Genomic DNA, 21252 nt, shown 5'->3' on the forward strand with positions numbered 1-21252 from the left:
GCTACAAAAAAAGATGCCACACCCACTCATTCACATGGCCACACCCACCTAGCCATGCCCACAGAACCGGTTGTTAAAATATTTGAATCCCACCCCTGCCCAGGCTGGAAACATTTCTCAGACTGAATTGGAAGAAACGGGCGTATTCTTGGCTTCCTTTCCCAACTCTTCTCCCAAGCTTTTCTGATGCCCTGCACATTCACCACTGGCATATATTTAAAAGCTTCAGAATAGCCAGGTATTTCTTTTCTCTGATGAACCAAGGGGATACAGGACAGAAACAAATTATTTTCATCCAAAGAAATTCTGGTTGTTATTCAGTCCAGTCTAAATTAGGAAGCAGTGATGAGCTTCGGGACTGAAAAGTGACTGAGGCTCATGGTTTTGACAGAACAACAGCACTGGAGGAACCTTAGAGGTCTTCTAGTCCAACCTGCTACTCAAGCAGGAGACCCTATACCAATTCAGACAAGTGATTTTCCAGTCTCTCCTTTAAAATCTCCACTGTTGAAGCACCCACAACTTCTGAAGGCAAAGCTGTTCCACTGGTTAATTGTTCTCACTGTCAGAAAATTCCTCCTTAGTTCCAGGTTGCTTCTTTCCTTACTTAGTTTCCACCCATTGCTTCTTGTCCTGCGTTCAGGTTTTGTTTTGTTTTGTTGTTGTTGCTTGCTTTTGTTTTTGTTTTTTTGTCCTGATGTTTCTCCAGCAGCTGTGGCAAGTATCTTCAGGAGCAGAATGAGCTGTTTTGCAGTATACCTTTTGCCAGCTCACAGGCAAAAATCCTGTGATGAAGCACTACTAAACAGCTCACTCACATTCAACCCAAAAACTCCTCATTGGTTCATTGATGCCGGCCACGAAAGATTACACTAGTATAAGCTATGCTTCCTTTTGGGTGAAACAGCAAGAACAGTTAATATTATTTCAAGAAAGTCTAATTTTGCCTGCCTAGTAATTTATTAAGTGATCCTCAAATTCATTCACAACTTGTGAGGAATTTTTCACATTCCAACTGACTTTTATTCTTTGAAAGATCGTTTAGTTTTCACTAAATGTATTTCAACAAAACACAATGGGACTCATATTTATGACAGTGTCCTGAGGTCATGTGATCACCTTTTGTGACCTTTTGACAAGCAAAGTCAATGGGGAAGCCAGATTTACCTCACAACTGCATTACTAACAACAGCTCCAATAATTCACTTAAGAATTGAGGCAAGAAAGGTCATAAAATGAGGTAAAACTCACTTATCAACTGTCTCATTTAGCAACAAATATTCTGGGCTCAGTTGTGGTCATAAGTCAAGGACTACCTGTACTAACGGTCAAGGCAAATTGGTGGTTGATAAATGTCAACAGAATGGAAGGAGGTCTGGACTTAGGTCAATTTGTGGGTGCGAAGGGATGCCAAACTCATGACATGCTTGACCCTTCCCTCAGGCTTTATTATTATTTAGCATATGATGAGAACATGACAGAAGAAAAGTAAGCATATCTACAAAGTCTACATAATTAAAAGTAAAATTTCTATGGGGGTATTGCGGTGGCCTTATAACCGGATGTCCAATTTAGTTATCTACTATCTCCTCTGGGTGTCAACCCTGAAGGGAACCTGGCTGAGGCCATCTTGGAAACTTCAAGGTTCTCTAGGTAGGCGTTAAATGAATTGTTGTTTTCCAAGCTGGCTTACAAGATTTCAATCTTGTGATGGGCTGCTCATTGTCCTAATGAACAGGAAGAACCTGTTGTTGCACAGCATCCTTGACCACAGCTGAATGAGAATTTGTTTATCTTCTAATGTGGGGTGGTATGATATTGCTAAGTACCAGTAACTAGTGCACCTTCCCTTGGACTCAGCCTGGTTATCTCCTACACGAATCTTAATTATTCTTATTTTCATTTAGAAGATGCATTTTTGTGATGAATGCCCGACAGCTTATTCTAATGGCTTTTCTTCCATCCTATGCACTTGCAACATTGTACCCAAAGAGAGTTTGAACTCCTAGGTCTGGACAACAGCCTCACAGGTTATTCTGGTTTTATTAAATAAGGCACAATTTGCTGAATAAAAACCACATGCGGACACAGTATAAATTACGATCTGCAAACCACACAACGCTAATCCTGCCAGTGGTGAAAATGGAGCTTCTATGATGAAGAACTTTGCAAAAGATCCTCCAAGGTCCTGAGAAGTTGAGCATGAACCCATCCTTCTTCAAGTTTCCTGCTTCTCTCTGACCAATCTAGCAGAAAAGGACAAGGATTACAATTAGAAAATTACTCATTTTTATTATCCAATCACCCAATCTCCACAGATACCCTGTTTCCCCGAAAATACAACCTACCCCAAAAGTTAGTCCTAGCTTGATTTTTACACATGTGCCCAATATAAGCCCTACCCCCAAAATAAGCCCTAATTAAGATCCCGACCACTCTAGGGTGCACAGGTAAAAATTAAGATAGGGTGGGGATAGGGGGGGTGGAGCTGCCCAATTACTTTCCTTTGGACAGTTGTAGACAAGCCTCACACACCCTGATACCTGCCTCACCAGCCCATTTCTTCTGCAGCTGGCAAGGCTGGCAAGGTTTTTCTGAAGGCCTCTGTAGCTGATATCAAAGCTCTGGATCGATCCGGAGCTCTGTTATCGTCTGCAGAGGCCTTCAGGAAAGCCTTGCTGGCTGCAGAAGAAGAAGTTCCTGAAGGCCTCTGACAGGAAAAAAGGAGGCCGGAGGGGGGCCGACACGCACAAGTGAGGTTAGTCAGTGGATGGCATCCCCCCAAAATAAGACCTGGTGCCTTTTTGGGTGGCAAAAAAAAATATAAGACAGGGTCTTATTTTCGGAGAAACACGGTAGTAAGTTTTTGCACACCTACCTAGAAAATCCCTAATTGCTTCCTCCTGTTGATATCTCTCTTGAGCTGGCAAAGGCTACAAGGACCACAGAAAGTGACTGTGAGACAGTCTAAGCAGATCGATCCCTGAGGAGCAAAACAAAAGAGAAACTCAATCCTCAATCCAGTCCTATATTTTAAATTATGGTTTATTGTACACAATGAAAACAAACCGAAACAAACAGTATTTATATGGAGATTTCTGTATTCCCTGTCATATTTTTAGGTGTAGCTGATGTTGTTTCTCTGTGAAACATGCAAAAGACATAGTCCAAACTCATTAAACTGTATGGGCCATAAGACAAAGCAGCTGATATGAGATATAATAGAAACTTTGGAAAAAGTTTTGAGTCAACACATACCATAAACATTGCTAAAAGATGGAGTGAGCAAGCCGGGACATGTTTGAAAGATTTGAGGTAAGCAAAGTATCACAACAGAAAGCAAAACCTAGGAAATCTTGGCAGATAGCAGAAAGACTGAGCAGACCTGGAGTAAGTTGGCTGAAGACGGGTTGAGGAAACCCAAACAACATCCCAGAAGTCTTGGACATTTAACAGAATAACAGAGTTGGAAAGGGGCATTGGAGGTCTTCTAGTCCATCCCCTGCTCAGGCAGGAAACCCCTATATCATTTCAGACAAATGGCTGTCCAATCTAGAGGAGAGGAGAGGAGAGGAGAGGAGAGGAGGAGAGGAGAGGAGAGGAGAGGAGAAGAGAAGAGAGAGAGAAGAGAGAAGAGAAGAGAGGAGAGGAGAGGAGAGGAGAAGAGAAGAGAAGAGAAGAGAAGAGAAGAGAAGAGAAGAGAAGAGAAGAGAAGAGAAGAGAAGAGAAGAATTGAAAGGGACTTTGGAGGCCTCCTGCTCAGGTGAAAAACCCTATACCAGTGATGGTGAACCTTTTAGGCACTGAGTGCCCAAACCGGAAGGCGTGAGCATGCCAGAAACCTGAACACCAGCTGGTCGGCAGGAGGCGGGGCATTCCAACACCGGCAGCTCTGCAAGAGGCGCAATCTTTTTCTTCCATGAGATTCTGTTTCGTTGTTTGATGAATGACGGTGAAAAACTCCACAGAGAAACGTGGTGGACCTGAGCTGGGGCGACAGCGTGCGTCCCCACAGAGAGGGCTCTGTATGCCACCTCTGGTATGTGTGCCATAAGTTTGCCATCTCACGGCCCGATACCATTTCAGACAAATGGTTGTCCGATCGAATCAAATCAAATCAAATCAAATTGAACAGAACAGAATAAAATAGAATAACAGAGTTGGAAGGGACCTTTGAGATCTTCTAGTCCAACTCCCTGCTTATGCAGGAAACCCTGTACCCTTTCAGACAAATGGTTATCCAACCTCTTCTTTAAAAACTTCTAGTGTTGGAGCATCCACAACTTCAGATGCTTTGGAGAATAGGTTGACTCCCTCTTCTTTGTGGCAGCCCTTCAAATATCGGGACACTGCTATCATGTCACCCCTGGTCCTTCTTTTCATTTGGCTAATTCCCAGTTGAGTTTTCCCCCTGGCATTCTCTCAGCTGAATTCCTACATTCAGATTACAGCAAGCGCACACCCCACTCAGGCCAGCTAGCAAAAATTATTGGTGGATAATGGGTTTTTTTTAAAACATCAGCAAAGATCGGCAAGGATATTGATAAAATGAAACAAAGGGCAAAAGCAGGAAAAGAGACATGAAGTATGGAGAGATTAACAGAGAAAAGTACTTGATATGTTATCAGACAATAGTTAACTCTATAAATAAAAAAACAGAGAGAGTTTTTAAGGAGAGTGACCTTTTGTTATTCTAGCTTTAATCCTTTGTGTAGCAGTAGCAGAACAGAGGTGGAAAATAGGACACCAGGCTATCCCTCTTCCACCCTGCACTCTTTGTAAAGGAAATAATTTGGTAGGTTTCCAACAAGAAGGAAATGGGAAACCAGTTACATATTGCTATCCAAAGAACCTGACAATTTTTTTAGAAACACATAAGATCTCCAGAAGTCAAGTTCATCCGAGGAGAGATTATATCTTCATATTCCAAAGTTTATGTAAACCATTACACTGTGGCACATGTTGTATATATGTTTATGGCAGGAACAATCGCCAGACCATGACTTTTATAACACCTGAAACTGAAACCGATAATGAAACAAATGGGTGGAGCCATTTTGTAGTGTCTCATGGTAGACGTAGTTAATTTCTGGTCACAGTGAGGTTGAAGGGGACAGAAAACTGGGACACTTTGTCCTTCAACTCTACAAAGCCAAACAAGAGTGGACTCGTCTCAACCTTGTTCATTCTGTTGGTCTCAATTCCTATGTGGTTCTATGGAGCATTCTTTAGCCATGGTCTGTGGTAGGGAACCGTGGAAGGACCATTGAAGGACATCTGCCCCCTTCTTCATACATCTCTAACCATCCCATTGTCCTCTTCTCTAAACACCTGTCAAGGAATCTGGCTGCTTTCTTGCAGGTGTTTCATAACCCAAACTAGGTAACATCACCAGTGCTTGGGTAATGAAATGCAAAGAAAACAACCAAACTCAGAGAACACAAGGACCCCAGATTTCAACCCTTCAAATATTCTCTTTTATTGGTTCCTGTCTAAGAGTATTGGCTGTCCAGGCCATCCCCCTTAAATTTTAAAGAAATTTGAGTACTAGGCTATCAACCGGCTCGGTCTCTAGCACTTATGTCAACCACAGTAATTTTTCTCACTTTATATAATTTTCATAAAAGTAGCCACAGGAATCTTTTGCAACCTAGGAACCAAGTGATAAATAATGCATGTGTCATTAAGTAAGCTGTTATGGATCAAAATACAATTCATTGTGTGGACAATGATCTACACAAATATAAGTTCATTGTTGTTTTTAAGCAGAGTAACTGACAGTTCTGGTCCCCCAATAACTTTATAGGTAAAGGTAAAGGTTTCCCTCGCACATGTGTGCTAGTCTTTTCCGTCTCTAGGGGGCAGTGCTTATCTCCATTACAAAGCCGAAGAGCCAGCGCGGTCCGAAGACGTCTCCATGGTCATGTGGCTGGCATGACTAAACGCCAAAGGCACACGGAATGCTGTTACCTTCCCACCAAAGGGGTCCCTATTTTTCTACTTGCAATTTTTTACGTGCTTTCGAACTGCTAGGTTGTTAGAAGCTGGGACAAGTAACGGGAGCTCACTCCATTAAGTGCCTCTAGGGATTCGAACCACTGATCTTTCTGATCGACAAGCTCAGCTTCTTAGCCACTGAGCCATCTTTATATATTTGTTTGAATATATTTGTTAGTTTTTAACTGTTAGCTTGAGTATATTTGTTAGTCTTTTAAAGTGAAAGTTCATTTGCTGTTTTTAACTAGAGTAACTCACAGTTCTGGTCCCCAAATAACTTTATAGTACATTCCAAATCAACCATTCAAACGACAATAAAAAAAAAGTGTATTGTAATAAATGCGTCAGTCTTGAAAACAATACTTCTGGCCATATCCTAAAGGATACCCTTAAGCTTTGAAGAATAATAAACTAAAGTGCAAATTGAACTTAAGTTCCTGAATTTTATGAGAAAGGGAAACGGCATGGTCAGGAAATGCTAACCCTTTATGGATTCCATGTTTGCTGAAAGCAGAAAAAAAAATGAAATTATGATTTATGGCTTTGGTGATTAGAAAGGGAAGAATATGGAAAGAAGAGAGGCACAATGGAACCTTAAAGAGATTGGATAAAATGTAAACGTGTTTATGACTTAAAAAGAAAACCATTAGAAGCCACTCCTTTGTATATATAGGCAGTCCTCGACTTACAAAACAACTGAGCCCAAAATTTATGTTGCTAGGCAAGGTAGCTGTTAAGTGAGTTTGTTCTATTTTACAACCTTTCTTACCATGCTTGTTAAGTGAGTCACTGCAGTTATTAAATTAGTTACAACGGTTGTTAGGTGAATCTGGCTTCCCTCATTGACTTTGCTTGTCAGAAAGTCTCAAAAGGGGATCACACAGCTCTAGGACACAGCAACCGTCATAAATATGAGCCAGTGGCCAAGTGTCCGAATTTTGATCACGTGACATGGGGATACTGCAACAATCGTAAATGTGAAAAGTCACTTTTTTTCAGTGCCGTTGTAACTTTGAATGGTCAATAACTGAATGGTTACAAGTCAAGGACTACCTGTATTTTTCTTTCTCTCGTTTTTCATTTTCTTTTTTCTTATTCATTCATCACTTTTCTTTTACGTCTAAACTTGTTTTGTTTTTACTTTGCAAAAAAAACTTTTTTTAAAAAAAAATACAATTAATGGAAAAAAGAAAAAGGGAACCATCACGACGATCAATGAATTTACCGGAATCCTGTACAAAGTGCGATATCTTGTCCTCATGGCCACAGTAGGACCACAAGAGCAACACTCGTCCATGTCTTTGGCCACTTTGCACCCCAGGCAACAGTAGCAGAAGGTTCCGCACAGACCTAGGGAAGCAATCGAAGAAAGCTTATCTTTATAACCTCAATAGCAATAGCAATAGCACTTAGAATTATATACTGCTTTTGAGTGCTGTTACAGCCCTCTCTAAGTGGTTTATAGAGCCAGCCTCCTGCCCCCAACAATCTGGGTCCTCATTTTACCCACCTCAGAAAGATGGAAGGCTGAGTCAACCTTGAGCCTGGTGAGATTCGAACTCCCAAATTGCAGGCAGCCAGCAATCAGCAGAAGTAGCCTGCAGTACTGCACTCTGACCACTGCCCTACCGCGGCTCAAAGGAATGCTTCTCTGCTTGTTCTGACAACAGAATTCTCCAGAAGGGTGGGGACTACAAAATATGTAGACATGGCTAATAGCAGTAACCGCGATGTCTCAGAATTGCAAGAGTTGTCATCCCCACCCTTCCGGAAGACTAAACGTTGGAGAAGCCATGTAGGAAGGCATATTTAAATGAACAGTAGACTTTCACAATAGCCTCCCGTGAACCAGAAATTTCCAACTGCATTGTGTCACCATTTTCTAAATTGAACAGGTGTCTGTGACTTAAAGCTCTTGCTTATTAATATCTGGAATTATTACATGTTAGCAACAGGTATGTCACACTAACGGGTGTGTTGCTTCATAATTCTTACATTGCAATGACCCAGGAGAAGCTTTGCAAGGAGGTTGGCAGGATTCCAGCAGTTACTCCAATTAACAACTTCTTCTTCTTCTTCTTCTTCTTCTTCTTCTTCTTCTTCTTCTTCTTCTTCTTCTTCTTCTTCTTCTTCTTCTTCTTCTTCTTCTTCTTCTTCTTCTTCTTCTTCTTCTTCTTCTTCTTCTTCCTCTTCTTTTATTAAAATTTTTTAAATTTTCTTTTACAAAATGACCATCTTTCAGTTCAATGGTGTGTTAACTGGGTACATATATATCTTGTGCACATATTCACATTTGATATATATTTCATGCTATAATATCATTAAAGTTACATTCACATTAAAAGTTTCATCTTTTTTCTCTTATCATTATAGTATTCTCATTACCTCTTATCTTACATTCATTCAATTTCTTTGTTTTCCCACCATTTATAAAATACATCCCATATCACATAATATTCTGTATCTTCTTGTTCTTTAATTTCCAATCAATTTAATCTGTTCATTTCTGCACACTCAAATATTTTCATAATCACCTCTTCTTCTGTAGGTGTCTTATTGTTCTTCCAGTTTTGGGCAAATACAATTCTAGCTTCTGTTAATGTGTGAATAATCAGATACATTTTTTCTTTACTATAGACCCCAATTAACTTCTTCATCAGCAGGATGGGCACTGTGTCCTTCTTACATGGTGACTAGGGAATTCTGGGAGTTAAGTTCGCACATCTTAAAGTTTCCAAAGTTGGGAACCCCTGAGAGAAGATGGACAGACTATGGGTATGAGTATGTTGTTGGAAGGACCTAGTTGGAGACAGTTTGCCCTGGAGAAAATCTATTTATGTAGTTGCTAAAAACTGACACTTAATGACGCCTAATTAATTGATTTAACTTGTTTTGAACTTTTGATTCCATCACATGTTGACAGGAAACGAGTGTGGAAAGTCTTTGCTCCCAGAGCTGGATCAACATTTAAAGGAAGAACAATTCAGGAACCAAGCTACCAAGGATAAACTCCATCACGTAAGAATTTACTCACAGATGTTACAGTCGTCGCCACAGTCACAGAGCTCAGACTGCCACTCAAAACTCCTTGTAGTACTGTGACATTGTGGTTGAGTGACAATAGGTGACATCTCCATTGTACCACTTGTGGCGAGGTGCTCCAATCTAGCGGGGAAAAGTAAACATCCATTAAAGATTTGCCAAAATGCCATTGGGCATTTACTAGGTCTCTTTCAATCCCATTTTTCTGAATAAACTTAGTAGCTAGTTTAGGGACCATCAACTTGATGTCCCGGGACTGAAAACTGGCCTCTGAGACCTTGATTTGTGGCCCCCTCCAGTGCAGTGGTGGGATTCAACATTTTTGCTACCTGTTCTGTGGGCATGGCTTGGTGGGCGTGGCATGGCTTGGTGAGTATGGCTTTGTAAGTGTGGCTTGGTGGGCATGGCAGGGGAAGGATACTGTCATGCCCCTGGTGGAGACTGACTCCGAGGGAGAGGAGGAACAGCCAACAGGGAGTAGAAGTGTGGCTCCGAAGGTTGTGGAGGAGGCTGGGGAAGGGCAGAGGCTGGCTGGGCAGTCAGAGGAGGACTCAGGCCCATCCCCTCTCCATCCTAGGGCAAGCAGGGAGGAGAGGATAAGGGAGAGATGTGGTCTACTCGGGAGGAGAGGGCTTTGATCCTCTTAATGGGCTGCAGCTGTGACAACTGATTAAGAGGACGAACATGAGTACAGGCAAATGCTGGAAACAAAGCATGGAAATATCTCTAGTTTATGGTTCCTCTCTGAGTTTGGCGTCCTTCCCAGTGTGTGTTTTCTGTGGACGTCCTCCAGCCCTTATCTTGCCTGGTTGTTTTCCCCCTCCTTCTTGTAACTGCTTGTGTGGGAGTTTTTTGTCTTCTGTCAAGGATATTTGGAGCTTGGAAACAAAGTGAAGGAATAAAAGGGGCTTCACCGGGTTTTTGTGACTGTGTTTATTTTGCATCCCTAGCCTGGGTCATCACAGATACTGTAAAATCTCCATTCCTTCTCCACTCCTGGGGGAAGGGTACTGCAAAATGCCATTCCCTCCCCACCCCACTAACTTGCTTTCCAGCTCCGTTCTCCTGTGCAGGGCAGCCAAAGAAGATCCAGCCAATCAGCTGGGACTCAGGAGGCGGAGAATAGATGGGGGCGGGGCCAGGCAGAGGTGGTATTTGCTGATTCTCTGAACTACTCAAAATTTCCGCTACCGGTTCTCCAGAACTAGTCAGAACCTGCTGAATACCACCTCTGCTCCATGTACAAAGTTTGCTTAGTGCCTCATCTCCCCCATTTTTAAACATTTACATCTAACCATAGAGAGATTAATCATCCACCAGTATGCGGTATATAGCAATATACTGTATATCTATACTGTATATCCAAGGCTGAGCAAGACGTGCAAGGGAAACATTGACCAATTGCATGGAGGCTTTGATGAGACTGCTTGAGATGAAAGATATTTGAATGGCATTTGTCCATGCAGTTCACGTCTGATGCTAAATTAGTTTAATCTGGGATGCTAAATGAGGTATGCTCCTTTTGAAGGAGTAGATATTTATTTTATTTATTTAATTTATTTATTTGATTTGCCAATTGTTTACAAGATAATAAGTATAGGTGTATACATAGTTGTGAATACATGAAATGGGTACATATAAGAAAAATAAAAGAAGAATAAGAGAAACAATAGGACAGGGACGGTAGGCACGTTGGTGCGCTTATGCACGCCCCCTACAGACCTCTTAGGAAAGGGGTGAGGTCAATAGTAGACAGTCTAAGGTTAAAGTTTTTGGGGTTTGGGGAAGAAACTACAGAGTCGGGTAGAGTATTCCAGACATTGACCACTCTATTGCTGAAGTCGTATTTCCTGCAATCAAGTTTGGTGCGGTTAACTTTGAGTTTGTATCTATTGTGTGCTCTTGTGTTGTTATGGTTGAAGCTGAAGTATTCATTGACAGGTAGGACATTGCAATGTATGATTTAATATACCATGGTTAAATCAGACCGAAGACGGCGTAATTCAAGGTTTTCTAGTTCTAGAATTTCAAGTCAGGTGGCATAAGGTATTCTACAACGAGTAGAGGAGTGGAGAACTCTTCTTGTGAAATATTTCTGGACTTTCTCAATTGTGCTAATATCAGATATGTAATGTGGGTTCCAGACTGATGAACTGTATTCGAGTATTGGTCTAGCAAATGTTTTGTATGCTCTGGTTAGTAGTGTGATATTACCAGAGAAAAAGCTACGTAGGATTAGGTTAACAACTCTTAATGCCTTTTTGGCTATGTAGTTGCAGATATCCAATCTGGGAATTCTCCTGGATATCCATAGACCCCCTCAAATCCTGGACATAAACTGTTTCAACTCTTTCCCTCAGGATGGCACTGTAAGGCATTGCATGGCAAAACAACTAGAAACAGAGACAGTTTTTCCCCTCGCGCCATCACTCCACTGAACACCTAATTCCCACAGCACTGTCCTATGTTTAAGGATGTTTACCCATGTAATGGGGCTGTATTATTATTATGCTTCTCATCTTTCCTACTAAATTCTCCTACTGGTATCTTATGTTTATATTACTTTGTTATTTGTACGTACACTGAGAACTTATGTATCAGAGAAAAGTTCCTTGTGTGTCCAATCACACTTAGCCAATTAAAAAATTCTATTCTATTCCATTTCCATTTCCATTTCAATCCATTCCATTCCCATTCCCATTCCCATTCCACTCCACTCCACTCCACTCCACTCCACTCCACTCCACTCCACTCCACTCCACTCCACTCTACTCTACTCTACTGTACTCTACTCTACTCTACTCTACTCTACTCTATGATGTATCACTCTTGCTGGATCAACAGATAGAAGTCCTGTCCAAGAGAACAATGTCTCTCTCTCTCTCTTGATCTCCCTCTCCCTCCTTCCAAAACTCCAAGCCATTTGCAACAATTTCAAGCCACACAAGTGTTCAAATAAAATGTTCCCAGCAGGAGCGGAATCATACAAAATTCTACCAGCATAAAATTGTAAACATTGTAAAAACAATCAAATTGGACATTATTTCATTCTCCACACCCTCTCTGGAATCACTCAACCTTCACTCCATTTTGGTTGGAGTCTTTTCTGGAGTAAGATGTGCCGCCAGGGTAAATCTCTCCTTGTTCAGTTTCCATCCATTATTCCTTGTCTGGCCTTCGGGTGCTTTAGAAAATAGCTTGACCCCTTCCTCTCTGTGGCATCCCCTCAAATATTGGAAGACCGCTATCCTGTCTCCCCTGGTCCTTCTCTTCCCTAGACTAGCCATGCCCAGTTCCTGTAATTGTTCTTCATATGTTTTAGTCTCCAGTCCCCTCATCATCCTGGTTGCTCTTCTCTGCACTTTTTCTAGAGCCTCAACATCTTTTTTATAGCATGGTGAGCAAAACTGGGTGCAGTATTCTAGGTGTGGTCTTTCTAAGGCTTTATAGAGCGGTATTAGTACATCACTTGATCTTGATTATATCCCTCTGTTAATGCAATTTAGGATTGCATTAGTTTTCGAGAAACTTTCTGACAGTGAGAACAATCAACCAATGGAACCGCTTGCCCTTGGAAGTTGTGGGAGCGCCATCACTTGAGACTTTCAAGAAGAGATTGGACTCCCATCTGTCCGAAATGGTGTAGGGTCCCCTGCTTGGGCAGAGGGTTGGAAGGTGACCTACAAGTTTCCTTCCAACTCTGATTATCTGTTACCTGACTACAATGGCTCCTGCAGGTGTCATCTTGCATTGGACTACTATAATTTGCTCCATCTGGGACTGCCCTTGAAGGCTGCTTGGAAGTTATAGCTGATGCAAAGTACATCTCTTCACAGGAAGAAGCTGTTATAGCAGAATAGCACAAATATTGTGTAAGCTGTACTAGCTGCTGGTTTGCTTCTGGGTCCAATTCAAAGTGCTAGCAATTTCCTATAGAGTCTTAAGGCTCAGATCCTTGCTATTTGCAAAAGTATCTCATTCATGTGGAATTCATTTGCAAGTTGAGAAGGTGTACTGAAACTATGCCCCTTGTCTGACCATCCGAAGTGAGTGTGGTAGATGTTTGACACATATACAAGTATAGCCATTTTCAAATAAAGTTATCCAAGTTACAAAACATCATTCAAGATGATGGAAAGCACAAGAAAGCTGCCAAGAACTCCAGAAGGATTTCTTTAAATTCTCTCCGATCCTCATTTGATCTGATAACATAATTAAAGCTCAACCTTTGAAACCTTGATTGTTGATTAAAAACCTTGACTTGACCATGTCTCATTTTGCTGACTGAGAAATTCTGGGAGTTGAAGTCCTCAGGTCGTAACGTTATCATGGTTACCTAACTACATGATCTCTGTTGGCTTTTGTCACTAACTGATTTAATTACTTCTTTTTCCTTGGTCTTTGGAAGGATGGGGCCTTCCTCAGCTTGAGTTCTTGGCTAGCATGGCTAAAGAGAATTGCATTCCTAACCTATGTGGAGATTCACCATATTAATTCTTCCTGTGGTGACTTTAGGAATAGGAGGGGATTCCCCTTGGTGAAGGTGTTAGCAATTATCATGCAGACTATCTTCTTCTTTATTACTAAAATGATTTGAACTTTATTGACCTACTTCTAGAACTATTCTTCTTGTCGCAGCCTCTGTCTTCGATCTGGCTAAGTAAGAAAGACCCAACTTCTTCATCTGAGTTCCTAATTTTCTTCCAAGTTTTTGCTCTTTTAAAAAAGAAATGCTTTCTGTTTTGTTGTTTATGCTGAGGAGCGCAGGACTGCCTTGTGAATAACCCATGGATTTCCGGAAAACATAAAAAGTGCTTAGCTTTACTGAAAATCTTATAAAGTAGGCTGAGTAAGGGAACTAAGCCAATACTCTTGGTCTACATGTTCTTCCAAAAAATTGGAACAGCAAATAAGATTGGCTACCATTCCAAATCCTTTAACGCAGGGGTGTCAAATTCAAGGCCTGCATGCCAAATCTGGCCTGTGGGGTGCATAGATCTGTCCAATATTTCAAACCTATTTTCATATAAAGGCCATTTGCTAATGACTTTTACAGCTATAATTTCCTTGAAAGTTTAACACAATGCTATTACTTGTGAAAAGTAATTTCACTGTGATAGTGCTTTTTAATTAGAAACTTACAACTGCATTTATTACTCTTTATTTAGAAACACCTCCTCATGCAGATGTCCTTTCCTGCTGTGGAGTTTTGCTTATCACTGCTTTGACCTCATTAAAATCTTGTTTAAGAACAACGCCCTATCTTTAAAGAATTAAATTGTGATGCAAGGAAAGTACCCATGGATCCAGTGGTGGGATTCAAATTTTTTACTACCAGTTCTGTGGGTGTGGTGTATGGTGTGGCTTGGTGGGCGTGGCAGGGGAATGATACTGCAAAATCCCCATTCCCGGGGGAAGATTACTACAAAATCCCCATTCCCTCCCCACCACACTAACCTGCTTTCCAGCTCCGTTCTCCTGTGCAGGACAACAAAAGAAGACCCAGCCAGTGAGCTGGGACTCAGGAGGCAGAGAATAGATGGGGGCGAGGCCAGTCAGAGGTGGTATTTGCCAGTTCTCCAAACTACTCAAATTTCCGCTACCGGTTCACCAGAACATGTCAGAACCTGCTGAATACCACCTCTTCACAGATCTCTTGATTGCCCTCTTTCTCCTGATGCAAACAGAGTTAGGAATTGATAAAGAAGAATATTTGTAGTTCAGAGTTGAAATGAGGGTCCCTGGTGCTTTCTGAGTTTGGTTGTTTCCTTGCAGACATTTCATTACCAAACTAGGTAATATCATCAATGCTAGTAAGAAGTAGAGTTTGCTCTCAATTTATATTATAAGTTAGGAGTTTCTCCACCATCATTTTTCCAAGATATTATTGGGGAGGAAATTGCTTGAATAGTCCAATGTATCTATACTTCCAGAGTAAGTCCTTCATTAACTTTGAACTCATCTTATGAAGTTTTACTCCAAAACCTGGTTATTTTATTGGCAGCCAATGCTATTCTAGTGGACACATCTTGATTTCCCCCCCAACATTTACCTCAAAAGCAACCTCAACATTAAACTTTTACTTCCACTTCTTAAAGGAAATAAGGCATCAATGTGTCGCAGTGTTTGGTGTCTTATAGTTGTGGTGTATTGAGTGTAATTTTTTTTTTTAGCTGCAGGAGAATATATTTTAGTACGTAATTAATATATGAAATGTTGCATGGAATTTTTGGGTTCCAGACATTTGTTCCTCAATAAGAGACCACAAGATAGTGATCTCCAGAATGTTTTTATGTTCTGGGGAAAAGGGGAATAGCCATTTTGCTCAAACCTTGGTTGATACCCTCGAAAAGGCACTAAGTTTCTATATTTCCTTTTCAAATCATTTTCAGAAATTGCTTTTCAGTTATTCCCTCTGCCTTAAGTTCAAAACATTCTCAAAGATCCATCTCATCCTGGGCACCCTTTTTTTGAACTATTACCACCTGGCAGATGGTCCAGGATAATAAAAACAAGGACAAATAGGCTGAAAAACAGCTTTTATCCCAGATCAGGAACATAGAACATAGAACACAATCTACATAGACTTCTGTAAAGCCTTTGATTCAGTGGTACACGACAAACTACTACTAAAACTAAAATCTTATGGTATCTCTGGATACCTGCATAACTGGATAGAAACATTCCTGTCAAACAGACAACAAATGGTCAAAATTGGGAGTGTCCTATCAAATTATCATGATTATATAGGGCATGCTGCTCAATGCTCTTGTTAGAAATTCTATCAACTTATTACATTAAGAGACAAAATTCTGACGTGATCCCAAAAGGGCAAAAACACAACAAGTTAAGGTTTCCAGAGGGAAAAAAGGGAAACGTTGACTTTACAAGGGCACCTATTAAAAGGACAACAATACTAAATTTTTTAAAAATGTATTTACTTAGAAGCAATCAGAATGTCAACAGCTACTACTTTTTTTCTTTTTTTCTTTTGCAATTACAGAGTGGTATTTAGTTAACAGAACAACTATTATTTTATGAGGCAGACAACTCAAGATGAATAATAAACTACATCTGCATGTATAACTAATTTGTGCTGTGCACCAACAAGAACCTGCTTTAAACTTCCATGCCAATTTACAATCCCCATTCTGTACTAGACAACATTAGTGGCCACTGAGATACCACTAAAGGACAAGTCTACCAAAAGACATATTTGGAAGTTTTGAACTATACAAAAAAAGAAAAAGGAAAAAATTATGTACCTATCAACAGTGGTGCCCCAAGGCAGTGTTTTAGGACCAACTCTCTTCATACTCTACATAAATGACCTCTGTGATCATATCAAGAGCAACTGTGTTCTCTTCGCTGATGATGTAAAGCTGTTCAATACCACAGACAATATTGCTACCCTTCAAAAAGATCTTGATTATGTATCAGAATGGTCAAACAAATGGCAACTTCAAATCTCAACAAATAAATCCTCTGTCCTACATATTGGCAAAAAAAATCAGAAAATAAAATACAGGCTGAATAGTCAAGACCTTGTTGATGATCCAAACTCCGTCAAGGACCTTGGAGTACTCATCTCTACTGATCTAAGTGCTAGAGTCCACTGTAACTACATAGCCAAAAAGGCATTAAGAGTTGTTAACCTAATCCTATGTAGCTTTTTCTCTGGTAATATCACACTACTAACTAGAGCATACAAAATATTTGTTGGACCAATACTTGAATACAGCTCATCAGTCTGGAACCCACATTACGTATCTGATATTAATACAGTTGAGAAAGTCCAGAAATATTTCACAAGAAGAGTTCTCCATTCCTCTACTCATTGTGGAATACCTTATGCCACCAGACTCAAAATTCTAGACCTAGAAAAACTAGAACTATGCCGCCTTCGGTCCGATCTAAGTATAGTATATAAAATTATACATTACAATGTCCTACCTGTCAATGAATACTTCAGCTTCAAACATAACAATGCAAGAACAAACAATAGATACAAACTCAAGGTTATCCGCACCAAACTTGATTGTAGGAAATACGACTTCAGCAACAGAGTGGTCAATGTCTGGAATACTCTACCTGACTCTGGTTTCTTCCCCAAACCCCAAAAACTTTAACCTTAGACTGTCTACAATTGACCTCACCCCTTTCCTAAGAGGTTTGTAGGGGGTGTGCATAAGTGCACCAACGTGCCTACTGTTCCTGTCCTATTGTTTCTTTTTATTTTTCTTATATGTATCAATTTAATGTATTCATAACTATGTTTATACTTATACCTGTTATCTTATAATCGCTTGACAAAAAAATAAAAAAAATAAAAATAAATGTTTATTTCTTCTAGGAGAGAGGTGGATACTAACTTTCTACTTTAGTAAAGTAAGCACACCCAAAAATAGATTTCAACAGGATTTTTCTTATATGTATCCATTTCATGTATTTATAACTACCTTTATACTTATACCTGTTATCTTATAACTGCTTGACAAAATAAATAAATAAAATAAAAATATATTGAATTCTACTGTATAGTGGAATTCAATATTAATTTGATATTTCATATATTAATGCAATATCAAGGGGTTTTCAATTCAATGTATGGAGTGTGAAGGACATGTGTTTGTGTTTATTTTCATAGTCATAATGTATACTGAAGATGGTATTTAATTTCATTGTATGAGGTGCAATGACAATAAAGTAAACTAAACTAAATTTGGATCAACAACTTTTAGAGCAGCGAGTGTCACAGTTCCAAACCAAGCCAGCAGAAGAAGTGGCCACACTGGATGTTGACAGCAAGTTTCTCTCCATCCTTAGCAAAAGAAATTTTAACTGCAAGTTTAAGAACTGTATTTTTTTTTTTTTAATTAAACAGCAAAAGGATGATAAAACTTTGTTTTTGGAACGTTACAAATAGACTAAAGACTCAGATCAATTTGAAATAAAATGCTGGGATTACTCGTAAAGTATTCTTCTTGTTAAAAAATTCCTTTTGTTTCTAATTCTTTTAAATCAGTGCTGATCTGATCTTTTAGATTGACACTGATCATTGATAATGTTACCTACATTAGTTGGCTGATTGAACACCTGTAAGCAAACATCCAAAAGATCACCATGGACTCCACAGTTCAACCCCGAGCCACAGGTACTCCCTTCTACTTGTTCTTTCTGTTTGAAGGAATGTCCTACAAAATTAGCACCTGTAGAAGCTTCCTGGCGGTCTTCCATTTGATGATGAGATTCACATCACATTTATATTAAAATTATGTTCTGCATTTCTAAATCCACACCCATGCATTTAAAACAGCTTATGCAGATTTAATGCAGACCTAGCTTTTGTTGGTCTGGTTCCTTGCTAATGACTTTTTTTCTTTTCTTTTCAAGGGATGATGGTAAATGTTCACCATCCTACACTCTCATCAGTAGGGTCACACAGAAATAGCCAGTCAGACAACAATGAACACGTTTTATTCCCACAACAGAGGGTTAAGAAGACACTTTATAGCATGTTGAAATCAGTGGGAATTAAAGCACTTAATGTCAGTCCCAAAGGTGCTTTTTCAAAAGGCAATGGGACTTTGTTTTTCCTTGAAAACATTTCATTTCTCATCCAAGAAGCCTCTCCAGTTCTGACTGAACGTTGGCAGATGGAAGGATTTACATTCCTTGTAATCATCTGGTCATTAGCACTCTTTGGGAAAACCATGACCTGGATGACTGAGAATCTCCATAGACAATGTCAGTCACCTGCAGTTATGAAATTACCCTTGTTTACGATTTCTGGAACTGGGTGTGGGATTTTGAGGTGGAAAACACGACAACTGTACTGTAAATTCTAAAATAAACTTAATACAATAGAAATACACTCCTGCATGAATTCTCGCACATCTTACTTCTCACCTCAGAATAAAAAAAAATTTTTTAAATATCACACAGCTCTTTACCTACCTCAGGGGTGTCAAACTTGATTTCATTGAGGGCCGCATCAGGGTTGTGTTTAACCTTGGGGGGCCGGGGTGGGCGTGGCTAGGGTGGGTGTGGCCAGCTTGACATCACTCGTATCAGGGGGGCGCCTGTGGTGGTCTGAGTACTTGGCCAGAGAAAACGGGCTCCCGAGCTCTGTTTTCAGCCACAACGACCTCCTGCAACCCTCTGCCAATGAAAATGGAGCTCGGGAGGCCTGTGTGAGCTCCATTTTCGCTGGCAGAGGCACCACGGGCCAGTTCTTCACTGTTTCCAGGGCAGCCCCATGGGCCACATCTAAGTACCTCGTGGACTGGATACTGCCCCCGGGCCTTGAGTTTGACCCCCCTCATGACCTACATAGTGCAACCCTGTCTGTTTTGCAATCATTAATCTAACTGCTGGGGTTGCTGCTTGGAACTCCTCTCCCTGTGTACTGGGTGTAGGCAGCAAAACCCTGCCCAACTCAAGGCTAAACAATTTTATGAAAGAAGCCCAAGAAAGCCAGCATGCAAGGTTGCTCAACTTTTTAGGTGCCAGGAACCTCAACGCAATTCACAGGTAAAGCAATGCTGATGTTTGTTTCGTCCTCATGGTAACCTCCAGAGCTAGTTATTATTAGAAGTTCAAACCCAAGTAGATAAGCCCCAGTTTGTGCCCATTCTCTGTCCTTTTGTTCTCACCAGCAAGATTAAAGGCTCAGCTTCAGAACATGAAGCAGAGCTTGGAGGACAGATAATCAGGGCACTGAAGCAAGTTTACCAGCTTTTAAACAAGTCCCTGTTAAATCTAGGACCTATCGTTGTCTAAGCGTACCAAAGATTTGAATTCAGAGCCATTAAATCATACATGTACTACTCCCCCATAAGATATCCTTTCTGCAGGCTTCTACCACATTTTAAAAAATATATAGGAAAGTTCTTTTTAATATGACTGTATTTAAATAAACAATCTTTCTTGTTTCTGTAGCACAGAGTGCAAACATTCAGAATTTGGATATTTGCATCAACTGAGTATATAGCCTCTCATGTATATAGGCAATCATTCAAAAGCACTAAATTAAAGTAATTTCACTCCCTTTCTGTATTTCTATATTTCTGATACACATTTGGAATACAGAGGATTAAAGATACAACTCAACAAAAAATTGTCTTTGCTAATGTTGAAAAATTAGCCATAATTCTTAAGTCAGTTCATTCAATTTATGAAGCTCAAGACTGAAAGCCCATAAGCACCAGTCTGGAAATAGACCTCATGAAATATGGTTTCCTGCTAATGAAAGCTGAGATTATTGTAAAAGTATCTCGAACTAGTTTGATTCAAGATTGCATGTTAATAATTATCAACAAATCCATTTAAAAAGTCTTGAAGCTTGTTGTCTAGAGCTAATTTTCTGGAGGATTCTTCCATAGTTCCCCCAACCTGCCCAGCCTTTTAATTTACTGTTCTAAGTTAAAGATTACTTGTTTAGTATTTACCCAGATACATTTAGAACTTTTGGAGTGATCAACTGGGAAAAAAAACCCTTTCCACATACCTTTCTGCTGTATTACCCCTCAAGGAGAAGTTTCTTTCTCTAAAGACAAGCTAACCAATATGTCACCTGCACATGAAAAGGCTAAGGTCCCTTGATGTGATGTTAAATCATGGGATGCTGCTTATATTTGGGTGAAGATAATTGAGGGTTATTTTAATTGATCTTAACCTGATAATGCGCAAAAACAGTCATTAGTCCTGTATGACAAAATAGTAAATTAGATGTTGAGGCAACTCTCCCTTGCATAATGACAAAAATAGAATGGGTTAGTGTCACACGCACACACTATGGTATTGTACACCAGCAGTAATGTGTTCCTATATTTAGAGACGTTGATCCTCCAGTTCTGCTATTGGGAGAAAAAAATCTAACTTTAAATTAATTTACTCTGATAAGTTAAACATTAAATACATTGGTACGATTCAGTGGTGGGATTCAGCCAGTTCCCACCAGTTTGGGAGAACTGGTTGTTAACTTTCTGAGCAGTTTGGTGAGCTGGTTGTTGGAAGAAAACATTAGGGCAGAGAAACGGTTGTTCAATTATTTGAATCCCACCACTGGGTACGATTAATCTACTTTTAAATGCCCCCAAATAAGAATAGAAGTACAGAAAACTAGACTGAAACACCCGCTTTCTGCAGAAATATAATCCACGTGTTCTCAGCAGTTAACTTAAAAATATGGGTCAGTGTTGCTAAATTGAG

At 40.1% G+C, this 21252-nt stretch overlaps 1 protein-coding gene across 1 annotated transcript; it reads right to left on the minus strand.

Moving 5' to 3' along the window:
• Nucleotides 1-1005: 1005 nt before the first annotated feature.
• LOC113425151 (placenta-specific gene 8 protein-like) lies at nucleotides 1006-20726 on the minus strand. Its single transcript, XM_026687153.2, has 5 exons — nucleotides 20549-20726; nucleotides 9032-9162; nucleotides 7223-7347; nucleotides 2879-2983; nucleotides 1006-2246 (listed from the first exon to the last, which is right to left on the minus strand). Exons 2-4 carry the CDS (start codon nucleotides 9132-9134, stop codon nucleotides 2879-2881), a joined length of 333 nt encoding a protein of 110 aa, XP_026542938.1. The 5' UTR covers nucleotides 9135-9162; nucleotides 20549-20726; the 3' UTR covers nucleotides 1006-2246.
• Nucleotides 20727-21252: the final 526 nt, after the last annotated feature.

This window comes from Notechis scutatus, chromosome 4 (assembly GCF_049901735.1).
Source record: "Notechis scutatus isolate UNSWTSFEM ecotype Mainland chromosome 4, rNotScu1.2, whole genome shotgun sequence".
Taxonomy (NCBI): domain Eukaryota; kingdom Metazoa; phylum Chordata; class Lepidosauria; order Squamata; family Elapidae; genus Notechis; species Notechis scutatus.